Source organism: Miniopterus natalensis, chromosome 19, assembly GCF_054644295.1.
Source record: "Miniopterus natalensis isolate mMinNat1 chromosome 19, mMinNat1.hap1, whole genome shotgun sequence".
Taxonomy (NCBI): Eukaryota; Metazoa; Chordata; class Mammalia; order Chiroptera; family Miniopteridae; genus Miniopterus; species Miniopterus natalensis.
Window position 1 is genome coordinate 738291 of NC_142099.1, and position 18065 is coordinate 756355.

An 18065-nucleotide genomic window follows, 5' to 3' on the forward strand; every position below is an offset into this window, starting at 1 on the left:
AAGAGGTGGGAGTGGAGTGTCTGATCCAGGGATCCCACTTCTGGGAAAATACCCTAAGAATCCTGAACCACCAACCAGAAAGAATATATGCTCCCCTATGTTCATAACAGTGCTATTTGCAATAGCTAAGATCTGGAAACAGCCCAAGTGCCCATCGGTAGATGAGTGGATAAAAAAGCGGTGGTACATTTGCACCATGGAATACTACGCAGCTGTAAAAAAGATGAGTCTCTTACCCTTTGTAACAGCATGGAGGGACCTGGAGGGTATTATGCTGAGCAAAATAAGCTAGTCAGAGAAAGACAAGTGTCACACGATCTCACTTCTCTGTGGAATCTAGTGAACAAAATAAACTGATGAACAAAATAGGTCCAGAGGCGGGGAAACATGGGACAGACTGAGGGATCTCAGAGGGAAGGGGGGTGGGAGGGACGGGAAGAGAGGAACCAAAGAACTTATATGCACATATGCACAACCCATGGAAACTCACAATAGTGTGGTAAAGGCCTGGGGTGGGGCCGGGGCTGGGTGGAGGGGTGCAAAGAAGGGGGAAATGGGGGACATCTGCATCTGTAATACTGTCAACAATAAAAAATAAATTTGAAAGAAAAGATGATGACAGAGGGTGGCAACTGGGGAAGGGCGGAGGAGGCTGGAGGGCCAGCAGCAAGGAACTCTCCCCTACTCCGGAGCAGGGGTGCGGGGCAGGGAGTGTGCTGTGTGCCCTTGACCCTAACAGCCCGGCTCTGCTCCTCCCAGCCCAACCCTCTCTCCAAGCTCCTGCCTTTGCATCCAGCATGGTCCCTCTAGGGCTGTCCCTGGGCAGGGCACAGCCTGCAGGGCAACCGGCTGCTGCTGGAGATCTCAGCCTAACCCCGCTCTCCAAATTCTTCCCTGATAACGATCGTTTCTAAGACCAGAAAGACAGCAGTGAGGGTTAGAACCACTTCCCCGACTCATTCCCCGCTGGTCGCCCATTCAACACGTAAATAAGGGGAAGCACCCGAGGGTGTTGCTGACCCCAACGCGTCTTACAGCTCTTAGAATCCGGACAAATGTTTGTTTTATCCTTGAGAATATTTCTTACCTGTTAGAGACCAGGAAGCAGGGGAGTTATTTCACAATCGGTTTCTGTGTTTTACTCTCTAGTTTTCATTTCATTTAACAAGACATTTAAACTTTGCAGAGAGAAGCTTATTTGAGGCCGAATAGCATATTTTAAAAATTGGACTTGAGAAATGGTAACGATTATTTTAAGTAGAGTTTTAAAATATTAACCAATTCAGCATCGTATTTTTTTTCTTTACTGAGCGTCAGAATCACCCAGGGACCTTTTCAAAATCCCAAACCCTGGGCCGAATTCCATGTTAATTGTATCAGATGGCCTGGGAGTGGCATCAGAAGAGAGAAACCCTTTTTGGTTTAAAAACATATAATTTCCAGCAAGTCCACAACAATCATACAGTTAAAAATTTTCAAACTCTGTAAGTTTCTCGCCGCGTCCGAGCTCCCTGGTGCAGTGGACCTAATCTACAGAGCGAGACGCGGTCCTAATAAAACCTGCCGCGCCACGACTCGGAGGCGGGGTTTGGGTTATAGAATCATTGGCACAGAAAGAGCAGAAACCACCGTGTTTTTTATTACACGTTTGCATGTGACACAGGGACGCTTTCCGAGCTAAGACACTGTAATGAACAGGGCGTGGACCCCTTAGTAGCAGCTGTCAGCAAGAGCGGTTAGGGGAACCCCATTAAGCATCCGAGGGAATCACGGTCGTTTCCGAGCCTTGGCCTTGGGGAGAAGCAACCAGAGAGCCTGGTCTCCACGTGCGTTCAGTCCTGCCATTTGTGCAATAGATGTTGGTTTTACTGCACATACACCCACTTAAAAAATTCCTGAGAATATCCAAAACAGAGGCCTCCGGCCCTCCCACCCCCACCCGGATGGGAATGGGTGTCAGCATGTCCCAGGTCCCACCCGGACCAGAGAGGGAGCCTGGTGCCTGGTGCGGGTGAGTCAGCGCCTGAACCTGCAAGAACGCCTAGAAACCCCAAGGGGCTTTCTTCTGCGGGGTGGGGGTGGATTTAAAGACCAGAGCATGGGGGAGGGGCTGGCATGGGGTGGGGCTGTGTGTCCACCTCTAGGGACCTCCTCCCTTTGCGGAGCCACCGGCCCTCCCACCATCCAGCTGGGCCAGCAGAGGCCTGCAGCAGCGGCTGTTTTCGGCTTCCCTTGCTTGTTGGCTGGGTCCTTAAAGGGCAGTTGTCGGTGCTGTTCGAGCAGCAATGTGGTGTCGCCCACTCTGGGAGGAGCCCCTCCCCTTGTCTGCGCTGAGGTCACCTGCTGGACGGCCTGTGGGCTCCACTCTTCCTGATCTCGGGGCAGTAGAGTTGCCTGACCGCCCAGGGCGGTCGTCCGGGGGAACTGGCCTGGGGCATCTGCCCGGCCCCGGCTGCGCCTTGACCATGTATCTGGGTCCGAGCTGGTAAGTCCTGACCGGAGGGGGCAGGTGACTGGACGGGGCGTGCTCCTGGCTGCGGCTGCCGCTCAGCTTTCTTCCCTCCTCTCGAGCTCTCATCTCGGCCTCGAGTGTCCGGCCTCGTGAGCCTTTCTCTCCTCTGCACGGTCACAGTAGCGGCCGGAGCTTATCTTTCCAAACCCGCTTCAGGAGGGGACGAGGGAGCGCGTTCTAAGCGAGTTCATCTCTAGAGGAACCCGTGTGTTTGTCTCACGACCCCGGGCGCAGGATTCCACCCGGAGACGGGGCTTTGAACGCAAAGCCGGCCCGGCCTGGACTTGGGTGTGGCCTCTCCCTGTGCTTTTGCCGGATGGAGGTAAACGTTGCAAAGGTTTTGTGTTTTTTGAAGGCACGGTTGAACCTTGTTGTTTTGATATGTTTTTTTAAATTGATTTTTAGAGAGAGAGGAGGGGAGAGGGAGAGACAGAAACATCAATGAGAAACGTTGATCGGCTGCCTCCCGATCGCCCCCGACTGGGATCGAGCCCGCGACCCGGGCATGTGCCCCGACCGGGAATCGAACCAGCGACCTCGGTTCTTGGGTTGCCGCTCAACCACTGAGCCACACTGGCCAGGCTACACCTTGTGTCTTAAAACAAGAATCCCTGAAGGAGACCTAAAGTGCCTGATAACCGTGTGTAACTTATTTTTATTTATGTCCCAGGAGGTAGGCCTCTGTGTGTCTTCACCTGAGAGCTGAGCGCTTTGGCTTACACAGAACGTGCCAGGAGGCAGCTTTCCCAGCACCTAGCGGTGGTGACTCACCCGCCTGACCTCGGGCCGCACCTCCGCTCGCTGTCGCCAAGCTGCCCACCCTCTGTCCGAACCTGCCTGTAATTCGCCCTGATCTCCCCCTGCCTTCCAGGGCTGCCAGCCAGACTCCCGGAAATCATGCTGGTGGGATCCCAGTCCTTCTCTCCGGGGGGGCCCAATGGCATCATCCGCAGCCAGTCGTTTGCGGGGTTCAGCGGCCTTCAGGAGCGGCGGTCCAGGCAAGTCGGGGGCCCCTCCTGGGATGCAGCTGAGAACCACGCGCTTTGCTCTGATGCCACGAGGAGTGTCTGTGTGCACGAGGCCTCGTCAGCGCACACACGCACACACACGCACACACACGCACACACGCACACACACGCACACACACGCACACACACACGTGCACACACGTCCTACTTTAATCCCAGTGTTCAAAGAGACGTCAGCCGCCACAATTCTTTTATCACGTAGAATCTCTTGCCAAGGTGGCTGGAGATGTAGGAAAAGCTACTCGTGTAGCCCCCCACCCCCCCCCCGCACCCCCATTTCTTAGATCTTTGGGAAAATATCACCAAAGAGACCCCTCATGTTTGAGCCCATTGGTCCTCTCACCGGCGACAAGAGGCTCTGCCTTCTCCACACCTGCCGACGCAGAGCGTTTTCTAAACATTTCCCGGTGTCTCATGTCCCCCCTCATGAGGTCAAATGTCCCTTCGTATTTTTCCCCCTTTGTATTCACTTTGGGAATAACTCGGTCTGCGTGTGCCTGTTGGGGGTGGATATTTGCGTGTATTTTCTCTGTCCACTGCACCCCCACAGGTGGCCCTTTTCTCACGGGTCTGAGTTCCTACCTTTTTTTCTTTTGTACCTTTTGACCCCCTTCGCCCGTTGGGCTCACCGCCCACCGCAGCCTCTGGCAGCCACCCACCTGGCCTCTGTGCCTGTGGCCTTGGTTTTTCGTGGGGGGGGGGTGTTTACACATATAAGTTAAATCACAGGGTATTTGTCTTTCCCCGACTGATCTCACTGAGCATAGTGCCCGCTAGGTCCATTCGTATTGTCCCAAATAGCAAGATTTCATTCTTCTTAATAATTGAATAATATCCCACCGTGTGTATAGATACATCACCCTTTCTTCAGTCATTCGTCCGTCTGTGGGCACGTAGGTTGTCCCCACATCTCGGGTACTGTAAACAACGCTGCAGGGAACATAGGGGCCCATACATCTTTCTGAGTGAGTGTTTTTGCTGCCTTTGGATAAATACCCAGAAAAGAAACTGCTGGATCATGGCTGCCTCCCAGCCCCTCGCAGAGACTCTGGATCTTATATCTAAACAGCTTACTCCATGAAAACAAAGCTTAAGAAAAACCTGTCAGCCCACTCCGTGTGCTGTTCTTTAACACTACACGGAATGAGCCGTTCGTCATGCTTACGGCTCTTTATCTAAAAGGTTTTCATTCACACCCTAGTCAAATTTAGTAGACGCTTGTGTCTGACGTGGCTAATGCACATGTGTTTTAGTTGGTTTATGTCCTTCTGCCCGTTTCTTATTTCCTCCTGGGAGGGTGTGTCCTTGGCTTCCTGGGGGGGGTGTCTCTGTGACGTGACCCACCTACTCAGAGTGCACGTCACCTGAAGCCAGGCTTTGACTCCAGGAAGCCACTGCCCAACGAAGCTTCCAGATTTCAGCAGTTACATCCAATACCGAGAAACACAGTACAGGCTGGCTCGGACGTGTCAATACACAGGGAATGTCACCTTCCCCAAAAGACACAGATACAAACACAAGGTGATTGAAAGGCATTCCTTTCGTCCAATTCTTCTGGATGCCTGAGCCACAATTTCTGCTTTCTCTCTTTTTCCACAGATGTAACTCCTTCATTGAAAATTCTTCCGCTCTCAAGAAGCCTCAGGCCAAACTGAAGAAAATGCATAATTTAGGACACAAAAACAGCAGCCCCCCCAAGGAGCCGCAGCCTAGGAGGGTGGAAGAGGTCTACAGGGCCTTGAAAAGTGGACTTGAGTAAGAGCATCGGAGCTGAGCATGAGCTGAACCCCTCTCGTTTCTAAAATGCTAGGGGGGTGGAGTCAGAGGGGAAAACTAGTCTTATGAGATCACGTTAAAATGTCCATTTCTGTAGCAGATATTTCATTCTTGCACTGTCACCAAGGAAGACTTAAATGAGTCCCAAAGATGGGACATCGGTCGGGTTTTGACGGGGTGTCCCTAACACGGAAGGAGACCCGGAATAGCCGTGTGTCTCTCTTGACCTCTGTAGACAGAGCGTTGGGTTCCAGTAAACAATGTGGACAGGCGGGTCGGTTCCAGAGGCGGCTGAAGGAGGTTCTGAAACCTTCCTGAGCCTGTTACAGGGACTGTTTGCCCGGAACACACCTTCCCGCCCACGTGGGAACACACCCCGGTCAGTGCCGGAGGAAGCCGACGGGGCCCGTGAGCCCAGGCCCGGGGCGACTCGCCCTCGCCTGCCCCCCCCCCCCACTGGTTTTTCTGTTCTGGGCATTCAGCCTCCGGGGGATTCGCCTTTTGACCACCTGGATGTACCAGAGGCAGTTGCTGGAGCTTTAAAAATGCTGAGAGATTGGGGAATGCAGCCCTTGTCCCGCCCGCCGCAGAGGCTGGGTCTCGGCCCTGGAAGGAGGGGGCGGCACTGACCCGTCGGCCGCGGCGCTCACGGCTGTGCCTCCTCCTGTCTCTGCAGTGAATACCTGGAGGTTCACCAGACGGAGCTGGACAAGCTGACCGCCCAGCTGAAGGACATGAGGAGGAACTCTCGCCTGGTAGGTGCCCCGCGGTCCTCGGCGCGTCAACCTGGTGGGGTTTTTGTGGTTGTTTGCTTTTTTAATTTTTTTTTATGGTTTTTGTTTGTTTGTTTTGGTTTTTTTGGCCAAGTATCTTCTCCCACCAGATGGAGATATGGGTACAAAGAGGAACCTTCAAGAAAAGCAGACCCAAGGGACCGAGTGCTATTTGTTTTCTAATGTATATTTTCATGCTTTATTCTTAGTACATTTGAGTATTTCCCAAGCATGTTTATGCAGATAAACTGTATAATCAGGAAAAAATACTCCTTATATCCCTCCCTTGACAAATACAAGGAAATGAGAAGTTGGAGTTTCCCTCGAATGTGGTTAGTATGGAATTAGGGGCCCAGAACTTCTGCTTTATCTCCTATTTTTATTTTTATTTTTTAAAAATATATCTTTATTGATTTCAGAGAGAGGAAAGGAGAGGGAGAGAGAGAGAAACATCAATGATGAGAGAATCATTGATCGGCTGCCTCCTGCAGGCCCCCGACTGGGGATCGAGCCCACAACCCGGGCATGTGGCCTGACTGGAATCGAACCCCGATCCCCTGGATCCTAGGTCAACGCTCAACCTCTGAGCCACGCCCGACCGGGCTATCTCCTATTTTTTTTAAAATGTAACAGGGAGTGAGGTCAGAGAAGAGAGGCAGGCCCTGGAGGTCCCTGCTGGAAGCTGGGGGGCTCCTCGAGCAGTTCAGCCCCCGTCCTCTTGTTCGAGATGCTTCCATTTCCTCTGTTCTAATGGCTTGTGACCTTGGAGACGTATTGCTAACATGTCCACTATTTTAAGTGGTTTTGTTCACATCTAAGGACCCTAACATCGTAATGTTCCAGGCTTCGGAAAGCCCAGAGAAAGTCTGCCTCCACCTGGGAGGTACCACGACCCATTCACAGCTCTCATCTCTTTTGGTTTGGGGAGATGGGCTCAAATGCACACTGCTGTCCCCAAGGCGTTACAGGAGTTGAGGGTTTACATTGTGACGATGCTGGAGTATAAATGGGCTTCCTCTGTGTGGCTGTCCTGTGAGATGGCCTTGAGGGGTTCTGATGCCCTTGACCGGCCTCAAGGGCAACCAATGTCCCTCCTTGGAGAACAATGGGCAGTGGGAGGTGGGGCTTCCGCCGGGACCTAGGGTTCCACAGACACCCTCCCCGTGGGGCGTGTGAGGATTGTGTACAAACTCCAGTGATGCTGTGAGCACACAGGATATGAACTTTTTTTTTTAAATCCTTGCCGGAGGATATGTTTATTGATTTTAAAGAGAGAAAGGGAGAGAGAGAGGAAAACATCGGTGGGTCGCCTCCCGTATGCACCCCTGCAACTAGGCTTGTGCCCGGACCAGGAATTGAACCCACAACCTTTTTGATTCCTGGGATGACGCCCAACCAACTGAGCCACCCAGCCGGGGCCAGGAACCTATTTTTCAAACTATTTGTGAGATGCATGTGACCACCCTCATGGGCGCCTCTTAAATACCAATTTTACCTGTTTAAGCAGAAAGGCCAGGATATGACACATATATCACGGCTACATTTTATGTTCACACCATTAATTTTTTTTTAATTAAAAGTGACTGTGAATTTGTGTCGCTTGGTATGTAAGAGAAAAGAGCACAAAGCACGTGAAACCCTTAATGCTTCTGGGGGCAGAGAGGTCTGAGTGGGATTCTGGGGACACACTGTATAAATAAATAGTGGCTCTTAAAAGTACTCTTACTGGTATTTAAAATAACCCAGGTTTTTGCTCTTTTCAAGCAAATGTAAAAAAAGCCAGTAGAACTTTATGGGCCAGTCATTATTTCACTGATAACACTGAAACACAGACAAAATCCCTCTATTATTATCAGTAACAATTGTGAGGAAGATATGTTTTAACTCAGATACTCATTTTTTTTTTTTTTAGGGTGTGCTGTATGACCTAGACAAGGTGAGTGACTGTTCAGTGGGGGAGGGGAGGAGGGGAAATAAAACCCCAGGTCCGTCAGCAGAAGCCCAGGTCACCTCCGAGGGACTGTAGGATCCTAGGAAGTTGATGATTTTTCTAAGCCCAGAAAAATCCATGCTTTTATCTATGAGTCTGACAAATAGACTACAATCAGAAAATCCAATAATACTTCCATGAAAATGCCATGGGGTCGTAGGGTGTCTCCGTGTGCCGAGAAGTTTAAGAAATCCCCAAGTGTTCGGTGGCCCTCCCTGTCTTCTCTATAAATATCAACCGTCATATTTCACCAAACTGAAGAGGCCTTTGGTTGGAAAATGCACCATTATTTTATGCTCCGCCAAGGAAAAAAAAAAAAAAGATTCCAGTCAAACTAACACAATTCTTTCATTTCACATAAAATTTGTGTATTGTGCTTAGCGATGAGACTCTTGTGAGCCTATTTTAAAGGTAGACTTTTTTTATTTATATGGGACGCTGTCTCGTTCGTGCCTCGTTTGGACAGCGCCCTTGGTGCTGAACCATGGTGTCACTGTTTGCAGGCCTTTGGAAGGGCGATTAGAGTTGATGCAGGCAATGATATTTGTAACCTGCTGTGACTGCCTCTGAGCACGCACCTCGGCCAGAGACGCTGAACGAGCTGGACTTGGAGCTGCTACAATGTTACTAAGTGATGAGGAGGATCCGGTTCTGTCCCCACATGATACTGTCCTGCCAGAGAGCCAGTGAAGTCCGTTCCACGGCCTCCCTGATGGAAACACAGACCCCCAAACCACGCACGTCCATCTCCCAGGCCGTTGATTCAATATTTGTCTCCACACTGATACTGGAGATTCTAAAATAGCAACAAAGACAGGAGAGGAGAAACGTTTAGCATTTTCGGGGTCTTTCTGAGGATGAGACGAGGGAGGTTGAAAATCCCTGGTCTAGGCCAGTGGAACGGTAAGTGGCTGCATTTTCTCAGACGTTTCCTTTCGATTCCAGCAAATCAAGTCGATTGAACGATACGTGAGACGCCTGGAGTTTCACATCAGCAAGGTAATTGTGTTCCTGGTGTCTTGGCCTGTTTTCCGGGTACCGATCCGCACACCTTTGGCCTGAGCTTAGCGCGTAGTCCAGGGGGAGCTTCTTATCACATTGACTCCTCGGCTGATTCGCAAGTAAGTCCCCCAACAGGCAGCAAAGATGGGGGGAAATGAGATTGGGGCGCCTGACACCCCAGCGCGGCTAGGACTGCGCTCAGCCCAGCAGCCGTGCTTGTCCGCCGCCCGTGAGCCTGCAGCTTCCTGCGGGAGGGCTTCCGCCCCGGGGCCGTCTGTCGGGAGAGAACTGAGCCAAACGGGGCTGCAAGAAACGTCACCCCCGCCTGACGTCACAGACTGGTCCCACATACGGCCTGGCACCCCTGGGCTTCTCCACGGAGGAGAAGTGGGTGCACTCAGAGACCCCTGCCAGCCCTCGCTAATCCCTCGCGGGGTCGCATTCCTCCACTATTCCTCACGTGGCCTGGGTTCCAGGGACCTTCTCATTTTTAGTGTCCCCCGGATGTGTACTGGTCCCTGACACCCAGCCCCTAACCCTACAGAGAGTTCACCAATGGCCCAGCCAGCCAGTGGGGGGTGGGACCCCCTGTTCTGAACCCCGTCAGGAGATGCCGGCGCAGCTAGAAAACTTCCCTTGGGAGCAGCGAAGTCACACCAGGCACAACCCCTGTTCCCACCCACTCGCACCAGCTTCTCTTCCAAGTGCGGAGCCGGAGGGTTGGCATCTCTCTGCTGGGACTCAGAAGCCTCAGGGTCCAGTCCCAGCCCTGCCAGGTCCCCCGGGCGGCACCACCAGCGTGGACCCGGGCTTTCCGCTCGGGGAAGTGCGGCTGGGAGGCGCATGTGTCCAACATTCTCGTCCCAAGAACCGCCTCCTTTTACGATGCGTGATGGCTTTGCCCGTGGCACCCACTGCCCTGCACACTCCCGCTTCAAAAGGCACCCATGACCTCGGCAGCTCTAAATTGCTCCATTTCTAACCCTGATAAATAAAACAGTGACGCCCATGAGGAGGCATCGGTGCGGCAGGCAAGCTGTGACAGGCGACTCCGTGTAGTGTGAAAAGCAAAGAAAGCAAGCTCCGTGCTGGGCAGGCGTGTTTCTCCACCGTGTCCGTCCCCGTGGGATGCGCAGCCCCGCGGCTATGAAAGGCTGGGGTGCTGTTTGCGGCAGGTCTGCACAGGCTGCCAGCAAATCAGTCGCTTTAATGGGCTGAGTGAGTTTGTCCGTTTGTCAGTGGCTGTGGAGCCACTGCCAGCTTACAGGGAAGAAACGCTGGGCGTGGGCGGGCCAGCTCTGCTCGGATGCAGGCGGGTTACCCTGTATCCTGAAGCGTGACCCCGCTTGGCTGAGATAGTTAACGTTCGACGAAAACAAAAAATAAGCTGCTCTTTAAATGCAAAGTAATAGACTGAGTCACGGGCTGACGCAGCGGTTCAGTGAGCGGGTTACAATCGCAGAGACGCTGGGGGGCCGAGGGGCGAGGGGCGTCTCCCAGGAGACCACACGCCTGGCCGGCAGTGAAGGAGGCTCAGGCACCCCACCCCAGTTTCTACAAGTTTCGGGGCGCACCTCCCGCATCAGACGGCTCTGCGACGATTGTCTGACATCTCAGATGCCTGGCCCAGCCCTAACCCGCTGAGCCCACGTCTCGGAGCAGGGCCCGGGCGTCGGCGTTTCACCGGCTCACCCGGTGCGTTAGTTTCAAGGTGCAGCAACCTCCCCCTGGGCCGTCACCCACCCGACGATGTCGTCAGCGGACAGGCCAGCCCTCGGGGCCTCGACCGCCCTGTTCATCGCAGACACATCCTTCGGCCCCGAAGACGAAGGCCCGTTCTGCTCCCCCCGAGCTGGCAACATGGGGCGAACTGTTGGGCTGCAGAGCAAGAGGCCTCCCACCAGGAGAATCGGGGCCAGCGTCTCCGTGTTCACGGGCTGAGCTCCGGGCGATGCCCCCGGGTGCGGGGCGTGGTGACGGGGTCACTGGCTCCAGCAGGGCGTAGCGACGCTTTTCAGGGAGCCACACGAATGTGCCTTCCGCACAAAGGGGACCTTAACCTCTCAGGTCCGTGAGCGGCGCCTCCACCTTCCTCTGGGCTTTACAGCTTACGCCCCGTTTCGAAGGAACGTTTTGGACAGAAATGAGAAATTCAGGGAGTCCTACGTAGGTGACAGCCCCCCAGGTCACAGGTTTCGTCTGCGCCTGCTGGTGGCTGGCGACGTGGTCTGTCTGCCTGCCTGCTGAGCTGTGGGTAGTGGAAGGTGGTACAGACGGCAGAGATCCTCGCCGTCGGGGAAACTGAGAGCAAGTGCCTCCCCTCGGCGCTGTGGGTGCTTTGGGGTAATTCTTGGTTTGGGGGCTGCCTCTGCTCTGTAGGACGTTTAGCAGCCTCTGCCGCCTGACTCCGGTAGCTCCTCCAGCCCCAAAACGTCTCCACACATTGCCACACGTCCCGTGGGCGCTGAAATACCCGTAGCGGATGGAGAATCGCGGCCCAGGAGGCATTAAGTGAGAGCCAGGCTCCTGTGGAGTGCGGCCGATAGTCGCTGGCACCGGGTGCGAGGGGTTTAGGAGCCCAAGTGCAGGGACGTAGCTGGGACAATGCTCGTCTCCGCTGCTTCCATTTATTTTCTGGCTGTGGTGTAATTGACACGCGACAAACACCACAGTTCCTGAGGGCTCCGTTCAGTAAGTTCTCACCCTAATTTCGAGAACACTTTCCTTCTCTTATTGAGCCAAGAATTTACAAAAATCGTTTTCAATAAATAGCCTCAAGTTCTTTTTTTAAAATAAGCTCAGTCTGGGTGTGTGGCCATCACCTGGTGACACTGTCTCTTAAAATAGTAATAATAGCCTGGTGCAGCCCCCGTCTCCACCTCGGAGGGAAGCCGCACAACCTCCCGCTTGTCACGGGCACAGGAGGGCCAGCCCCCATTGCCCCACACCTGTCGCGTGTGTGCAGGTGGCCACACCTGTCGCGTGTGTGCAGGTAACCACACCTGTCGCGTGTGTGCAGGTAACCACACCTGTCGCGTGTGTGCAGGTGGCCACACCTGTTGCGTGTGTGCAGGTGGCCACACCTGTCTCGCACGGTCCGCCCACGTCCACTTCTTTCCCGTGTTGTGTGCTTGGGAAAGCGGCTCAGAGTAAAATCGGTTCTGACATAGAAAGTGGATCCTAGTGGTGAAAACAGAAGTGGCGGGTCCGTGTCTGAAAGGACGAATTTCTCCAGGCATCCCTTGCCGAGCTCAGGCCCAGAGCGTCGGACCCACGGCCAGTGGCCCCCGTGGCATGGTCCATGCGCGACCAGGACTCACCTCCCTCGTGTCCCCCCTGGCTTCCGGCAGGTAGACGAGCTCTACGAAGCCTACTGTATCCAGCGACGCCTCCAGGACGGCGCCAGCAAGATGAAGCAAGCCTTTGCCGCGTCCCCCGCCAGCAAGGCCGCCCGCGAGAGCCTGTCCGAGGTGCACCGGAGCTACAGAGAGTACACGGAGGTAGGTGCCCGGCGGCCTGCCCGCCTGTGCGGAGCGCCCGGAGCGAGGACAGACCTGCAGGCGGCCTCGCCCTGCTCGTAGACAGACAGGCCTCACTCTTCGCCTCTGGCTTTTTTTTTTTTTTTTTGAGGCCGTCGGTGGAATTGTTTAAAATGAGTCTTGAGTGGTTCACTGGTTGAATTTTTCTTAGACAGGCCCCTGTCCGACCCTGAGTGTCACCTGTCGTTCAGGTGGCTGGTCGTCAGCCTGCTCACCCGCTTGTAAAACCGCAGGTGTCAGACTCGAGGCCGCCCTGACGGGGCCGCACACGCCCTGTGCCGTCTCCCCGCGTGGACTGCAAATGCTGGTCCAGTTCAGGGACTGGCCGAGGGTGCCCAGGGCCCTGGTTTTATCATTTAGATGCACTTCCCAAGTCCCTCGTGTGCAGTCTCACGGAGCTCTGTCCCCGGGAGCCGAACAGACCGTGGTTGAGACGACTCCGGATGTCACACGGGCGTCGCGAGCCCTCCTGCCTGCGATTTGCTTCTTGATAGAAATTTCCCTTCCATGTTTAAAGGAGACGAGACAAAGAGCCCTGAACAGAAGTGTGCTGTCCTGGTTTCTGACTCTCCCCTGGGCTCAAGCACATGACACAGGGAGGTCCTTGCCCCTCCTGGGGTCATCTGATACCTGTGTGCCCGGTGAAGTGACCGAATTATCAGCCCGGCACTTCTTACTGTCCCACGAGCTGTCACCCGGAGGTCACATTTCCCGAGTGAAGTCATCGGCCCAAGGAGGGTCTGAGGCTATTCCCAGAGCGGGGCGTCTGCCTCGGCCCTGGGACGGGGACCTTTTGGGTGACAGGCGGGGTTACTTTGTACCCAGCACGTCTGGTCTACACCAAGGGCTTCTCTGCCTAACACTCCTTCAGAACAATGCTTCTTAAATGCAGAAAATAAAACACAGGGATTCAAAGAAAACAAATTAGACCAAAATACAGTTATTGCAAAATTGTCTGCACAGTTCACAAACTATTTTAAAATCAAGTGTGTGCTACAGTCCAATGCGACCGTTAGAGTGAGGACAGGACGCCGGTCAGACCCCGGAATCATCCTGCGGTGCTGTGGGGTTGCTGCTGGAACCCTGCCCCACCCGCTCTTTTTTGCCCCAATTTTTATAAAGAAAAATTTCAAACCTACAGAAAAGTCGAGACTGATACAGTGGACACCGAATGCTCTCCCCGAGATGTAACAAGCGGTAGCATTTTCCCACCCATTTTCCCTCCGAAGCACAATGTTTTTTGCTATTTTTGCTGAGTCATTTGACAGCCGGTGGTAGATACCAGGACATTTCACCCCATAAACATTTTCACACGGATTTCTTAATGGTAACCTATTAATATGCGTATCCCCAGCATAACCGCACACACGCCGTTATCACAACTAAGAAAGTCAAGTCATCTGCAGAATTTCCCAATATCCTGTGTATGTCCCAGGTTCCCCTGTTTGGCCCAGTGGTATCTTTGCCACTGTTTTAGTTTGTCTTTGAAATCAGGATGTACCCAGGTCAACACATTTCATCCGGTTGTCTCTTTTACCTAGATTTTCCCCCCATGTTATTGCCTTTTTGTAGAATTCAGGCCAGTTCTTATAGACTATCCCGCATTCTGGATTCGTTGGGTTAGGATATAATTTAACTTGGTCTCTGCTCTGGATTTCCTGGGCACCGGGCCCTTCTCGGACCTAGGCTGAGAGTTTTGTCGAGCTCTCCTCGTGGGAGGCGAGTAGCTCAGCGCGAACAGTCCGTGAGTCCTGGGGTTCACGCCGTGAGAGCGGCAGGTGCTCTGGGCTGATTCAGAAGCATCCAGCTCTAACCAGCGCCCGTCCCCTGTCCCCTCACAGAACATGTGCGCCATCGAGGTGGAGCTCGAGAGTCTGCTGGGCGAGTTCTGCATCAAGATGAAAGGTATTCTCGTGGCCTTGCTGCCTTTATGGTCCTTACGAAGACACCTTCAGCCCTCCCACCTCTGATCCCTAAAACTGAGTCCCAGAGCCCTTGGTTCCCAGCACGTCCCGCCCCAGCCAATGACAGCAGGACGTCCTAAGACAGCTGCGTGGACACGGCACACTGTTGCTCTGAGGGTGACACCTGGCACCTGGAGGTGGGTGGGAGCAAAGGGTCCCCCTCCCACCGGGTCCGGAGCTGCAGGGCTGCTGGTCAGTGAGAGACTGATGTTGGGGCCAGACCTCTGTCCACTGGGGACCTGGCCACCCCCCTCAGCAGCACCTGGTGGCCACGGGTCACTGACAGGGACTGAGACCTTTCTGGGCTCCTGCGTGTCCACCTGTCTCTGACGTTGTCTCTTTCCTGCCCGATAGGGGTCCTTAGCCTCTCCCAGGGGGCTCCGGGGCCTGGAGCAGATTCTTTGTTTTTAATGTAGATTTATCTGCTCACACGTCCCTAATCTAACACAAAACCCCCAAAGTGGGTCTGTGAGGGCTTCTGAGGTGACACCCCGCGGGAATGTCCTTTCCCCGGAGACGCCCTCTCGCGCTCCTGGACATCTCCCAACATTGCCTTTAGCTACCTTCTTATCTGTCACTCATTCTGGTGAAAAGGAGCCACCCCACGGACGTAAACCGAGGGTGTTTCATAACATGGTCGGACCGCGGCCACTTCCTCCCGCCACACCCACCCACACTTCCCTTTTTGCCCCACCCCCAACAGTAGACACCCCGTTTGTTGAGGGGCGAGGGGTGGGGAGGTGCTCAGACAAAGACGACTGATCGAGCGCTGCGTCCGCACGGCCCGCCCTTGGCCCTGAGTCCCCACAACCTCCTGAGGGAACTGGGTGAGGCGCCCGGCCCTCTAATTGGGTGGAAAAGCGGCCTCGGGCCCAGGGCCCTGGAGGCCTGGGGTGGGGAGGGTGCCCTGCAAGGAGGAAGGCTCCCCAGGTGACCTTGGGTTAGAACGGGAGGGGCTGGCGGCTCGGAGGTGAGCAGGTCGCCAGGGAGGGCGGAGCACGCTCCGAAGGGACAGGGAGCCCGGCAGCGACACCCGTCGTCAAAGGACCCTGGTGGGTGGGAGCCCGGACTGGCTGGTGGGCTGCTGCCACCTGCTGGCTGGTCTCGGCATCGGCGGGGCCTCCGCGAGGCCTCCCGGCCCCACCTCCTCCATGCCCTTGACCCTGGCGATGCCCCTTAAGGGGGCTCTTCATAGAAGGTAAAACAGGCTGCGTGGCACCGTCCCCCCCGTCTTTACGTGGCAGGCTGGGGGGCGGGGGGTATGTGGTTGTAACGAGGGAAACGCATCCTGCGCCTCACCCCCGACCTCCCGCCTGCAGGTCTGGCCGGCTTCGCGCGGCTCTGTCCTGGAGACCAGTACGAAGTAAGTGTCGCATCGGGCCGGGTGTCGGAACGCAGGGCTCGGGGCACAGGGGCCAGTCGTCATTATTAAGCGTCTTAAGTTATCTTTTTTATTTTTACACTTGTTATTTGGGGGGGAATGAAGCCAACGAGAAAGTTTGGAGAGTGACACAAGCCCTCCCGTGTAACTTGCATCTAGACTCTCGGATGTTCAACAGGACGCCTCAGAGCGTGTATCATTACCGTTACTATCGTTACGACTTTGCCGAGCTTTCGGGGGGGATGTGCAGACACCCTGATCCTTCGCTCCTCACTTTTTCTAAAAATGTGTCAACAAAAGAACTTCCAAACAGATAGGAAAGTCCTGTAAGCGTCTGCGTGAGCCACATTTTCGAGGACTTGCCCAGAAGCAAGACCTCAGTGGGTTGAGAAAATGCTCCAGAGAGTGGCGGCTCCGCAGTTTATTTTATTAGTCAAGGGAGCCGTAAGGAGGCTGCGGGAAATCCAGGGGCGGTGGGTGAAGGCAGGAGGCGGCGGAGCAGCGAAACCCTAGGACTGGAAACAAAGCAAAACGAGAGACCCTCCTCTTCCGTTGGCAGCGACAGGAAGGCTGGCATTTGGCATTTACAGCACATGGAGAGGGCAGGCGGGCAGCGAGGTCACAGAGAGGGAGGGCCCTGTGGTCTCGGCCCCGGTGCCTGGCGTTGTGCCCTGAGACGGTCTAGGAAAGAAAATCACTGACATCTCAGGGCCTCGTCTTCCCAGGTGGGCGAGGACGGTGGGCGGGCTCCCTCGGGGAGAGGCTGGTCTTTGCTGAGGAGGCTGCGGGCTGGGAGAGACTGGCCGCCACCGGCCCAGGTGGGTGCCCACGACCAGGTCACCCGGGCACTGAGCCGGTCGCCTTTTCAAGTGGAAGGACGTGCGCATTAGACAGTCTCCACACCAGCAGGTTAACGCTGGCGCCTTAGCTGATGCCGTTGGACATACGTTCTAGCTGCATTTTTTGCCTGGTGTCCCAGTGTCGTGCTTTTCCTGGCCCCAAATCCAAGCCAGGATCATGACTGCTCGTAGGTGTCATGATTAAAAAATAATACCACCTCCATCTTTCTTTATAAAAGTACATTCCACGTCAAGGTATATAAATGCTGAATCGCTGTTGTATACCTGAAACTAATGTAATAGTGTATGTCCCCTGTAATTAAAAATACATTTTAATTATATACTTATATAAATATTCCCTCCATAAAGTAAAAAGCTTGTTATCCTTTGAAGGGGAACTTGAAGAATTTTGTATCTATCTCCTCCAAAACCCTCTGTAATCACGCTTCTTGGGGGAGCACCCCCAAAACAGTCCAACTGTCCAACGGAGGGGAGACTGCACCCCTTCCCTTGCCCATCTCCGTCTACTCCCCGCAGGACGGACAGACGTCTTATTTCTCGCTCTGGCTGCTAAGTGGACAGCAGAGGGCCTCCCGTCCCTGTAAAGGGGCCGGGAGTGTGGGGGGCTAGTCCCGCGGCTGTTCTGTTGAACTGGCCGAGGAACAACCATGAGAACCATGAGCCCCCCGACAGACGGGTGTGGCCTTCACTGCAGAGAGGCCCCGCCCTGGGCGCCGGGACGAGAGCTCGCCCCCCCCCCAGTCCCCCCACCCGCCCTCGCTCCGCTGCGGGGCCCAGCAGCCTGCAGACAGGGCGGTGCAGGGCGGTGGCTGCTTCCAGCTCCTGCCCTTCGACGATGCCCACTTGGGGGGAGGCAGGTGAGGGCCGGGGTCACGTGCCGGTCGGTGTCCCCTCAGATTTTCATGAAGTACGGCCGTCAGCGGTGGAAGCTGAAGGGGAAGATCGAGGTCAACGGCAGGCAGAGCTGGGACGGCGAGGAGGCGGTGTTCCTGCCCCTGATCGCCGGGCTCATCTCCATCAAGGTGGGGTGTCTCCCGGCGCCACCCCTGGGTGCCCCGCGCTGGGTGCCCGGGCTCCTCCTGCCCCACAGTCCGTGGCGAAGGCGGCACCCTGTCCCCGGGGGTGGTCACAAGGTGGGCTGGGACCACCCCTCCGACGTCAGCTGCGACGCAGAAATAAATGGCGGGCGTTTCCTCCCACCTGCCCCCTCCGCTGTCCTCCAGCACCTTCCCTCTGCCTC

General features: G+C 54.9%; 1 protein-coding gene across 1 annotated transcript in view; it reads left to right on the forward strand.

Moving 5' to 3' along the window:
- The window catches only part of RIPOR2 (RHO family interacting cell polarization regulator 2), a 49475-nt gene that overhangs the window by 14006 nt on the left and 17404 nt on the right, over nt 1-18065 (forward strand). The window contains exons 2-10 of the mRNA XM_087827975.1: nt 3384-3510; nt 5140-5295; nt 5993-6071; nt 8002-8025; nt 9025-9078; nt 12432-12581; nt 14462-14525; nt 15904-15947; nt 17722-17847. Coding sequence (XP_087684101.1) covers nt 3410-3510; nt 5140-5295; nt 5993-6071; nt 8002-8025; nt 9025-9078; nt 12432-12581; nt 14462-14525; nt 15904-15947; nt 17722-17847 — 798 coding nt within the window. The 5' untranslated portion in view covers nt 3384-3409. The remainder of the gene's footprint in view (nt 1-3383; nt 3511-5139; nt 5296-5992; nt 6072-8001; nt 8026-9024; nt 9079-12431; nt 12582-14461; nt 14526-15903; nt 15948-17721; nt 17848-18065) is intronic.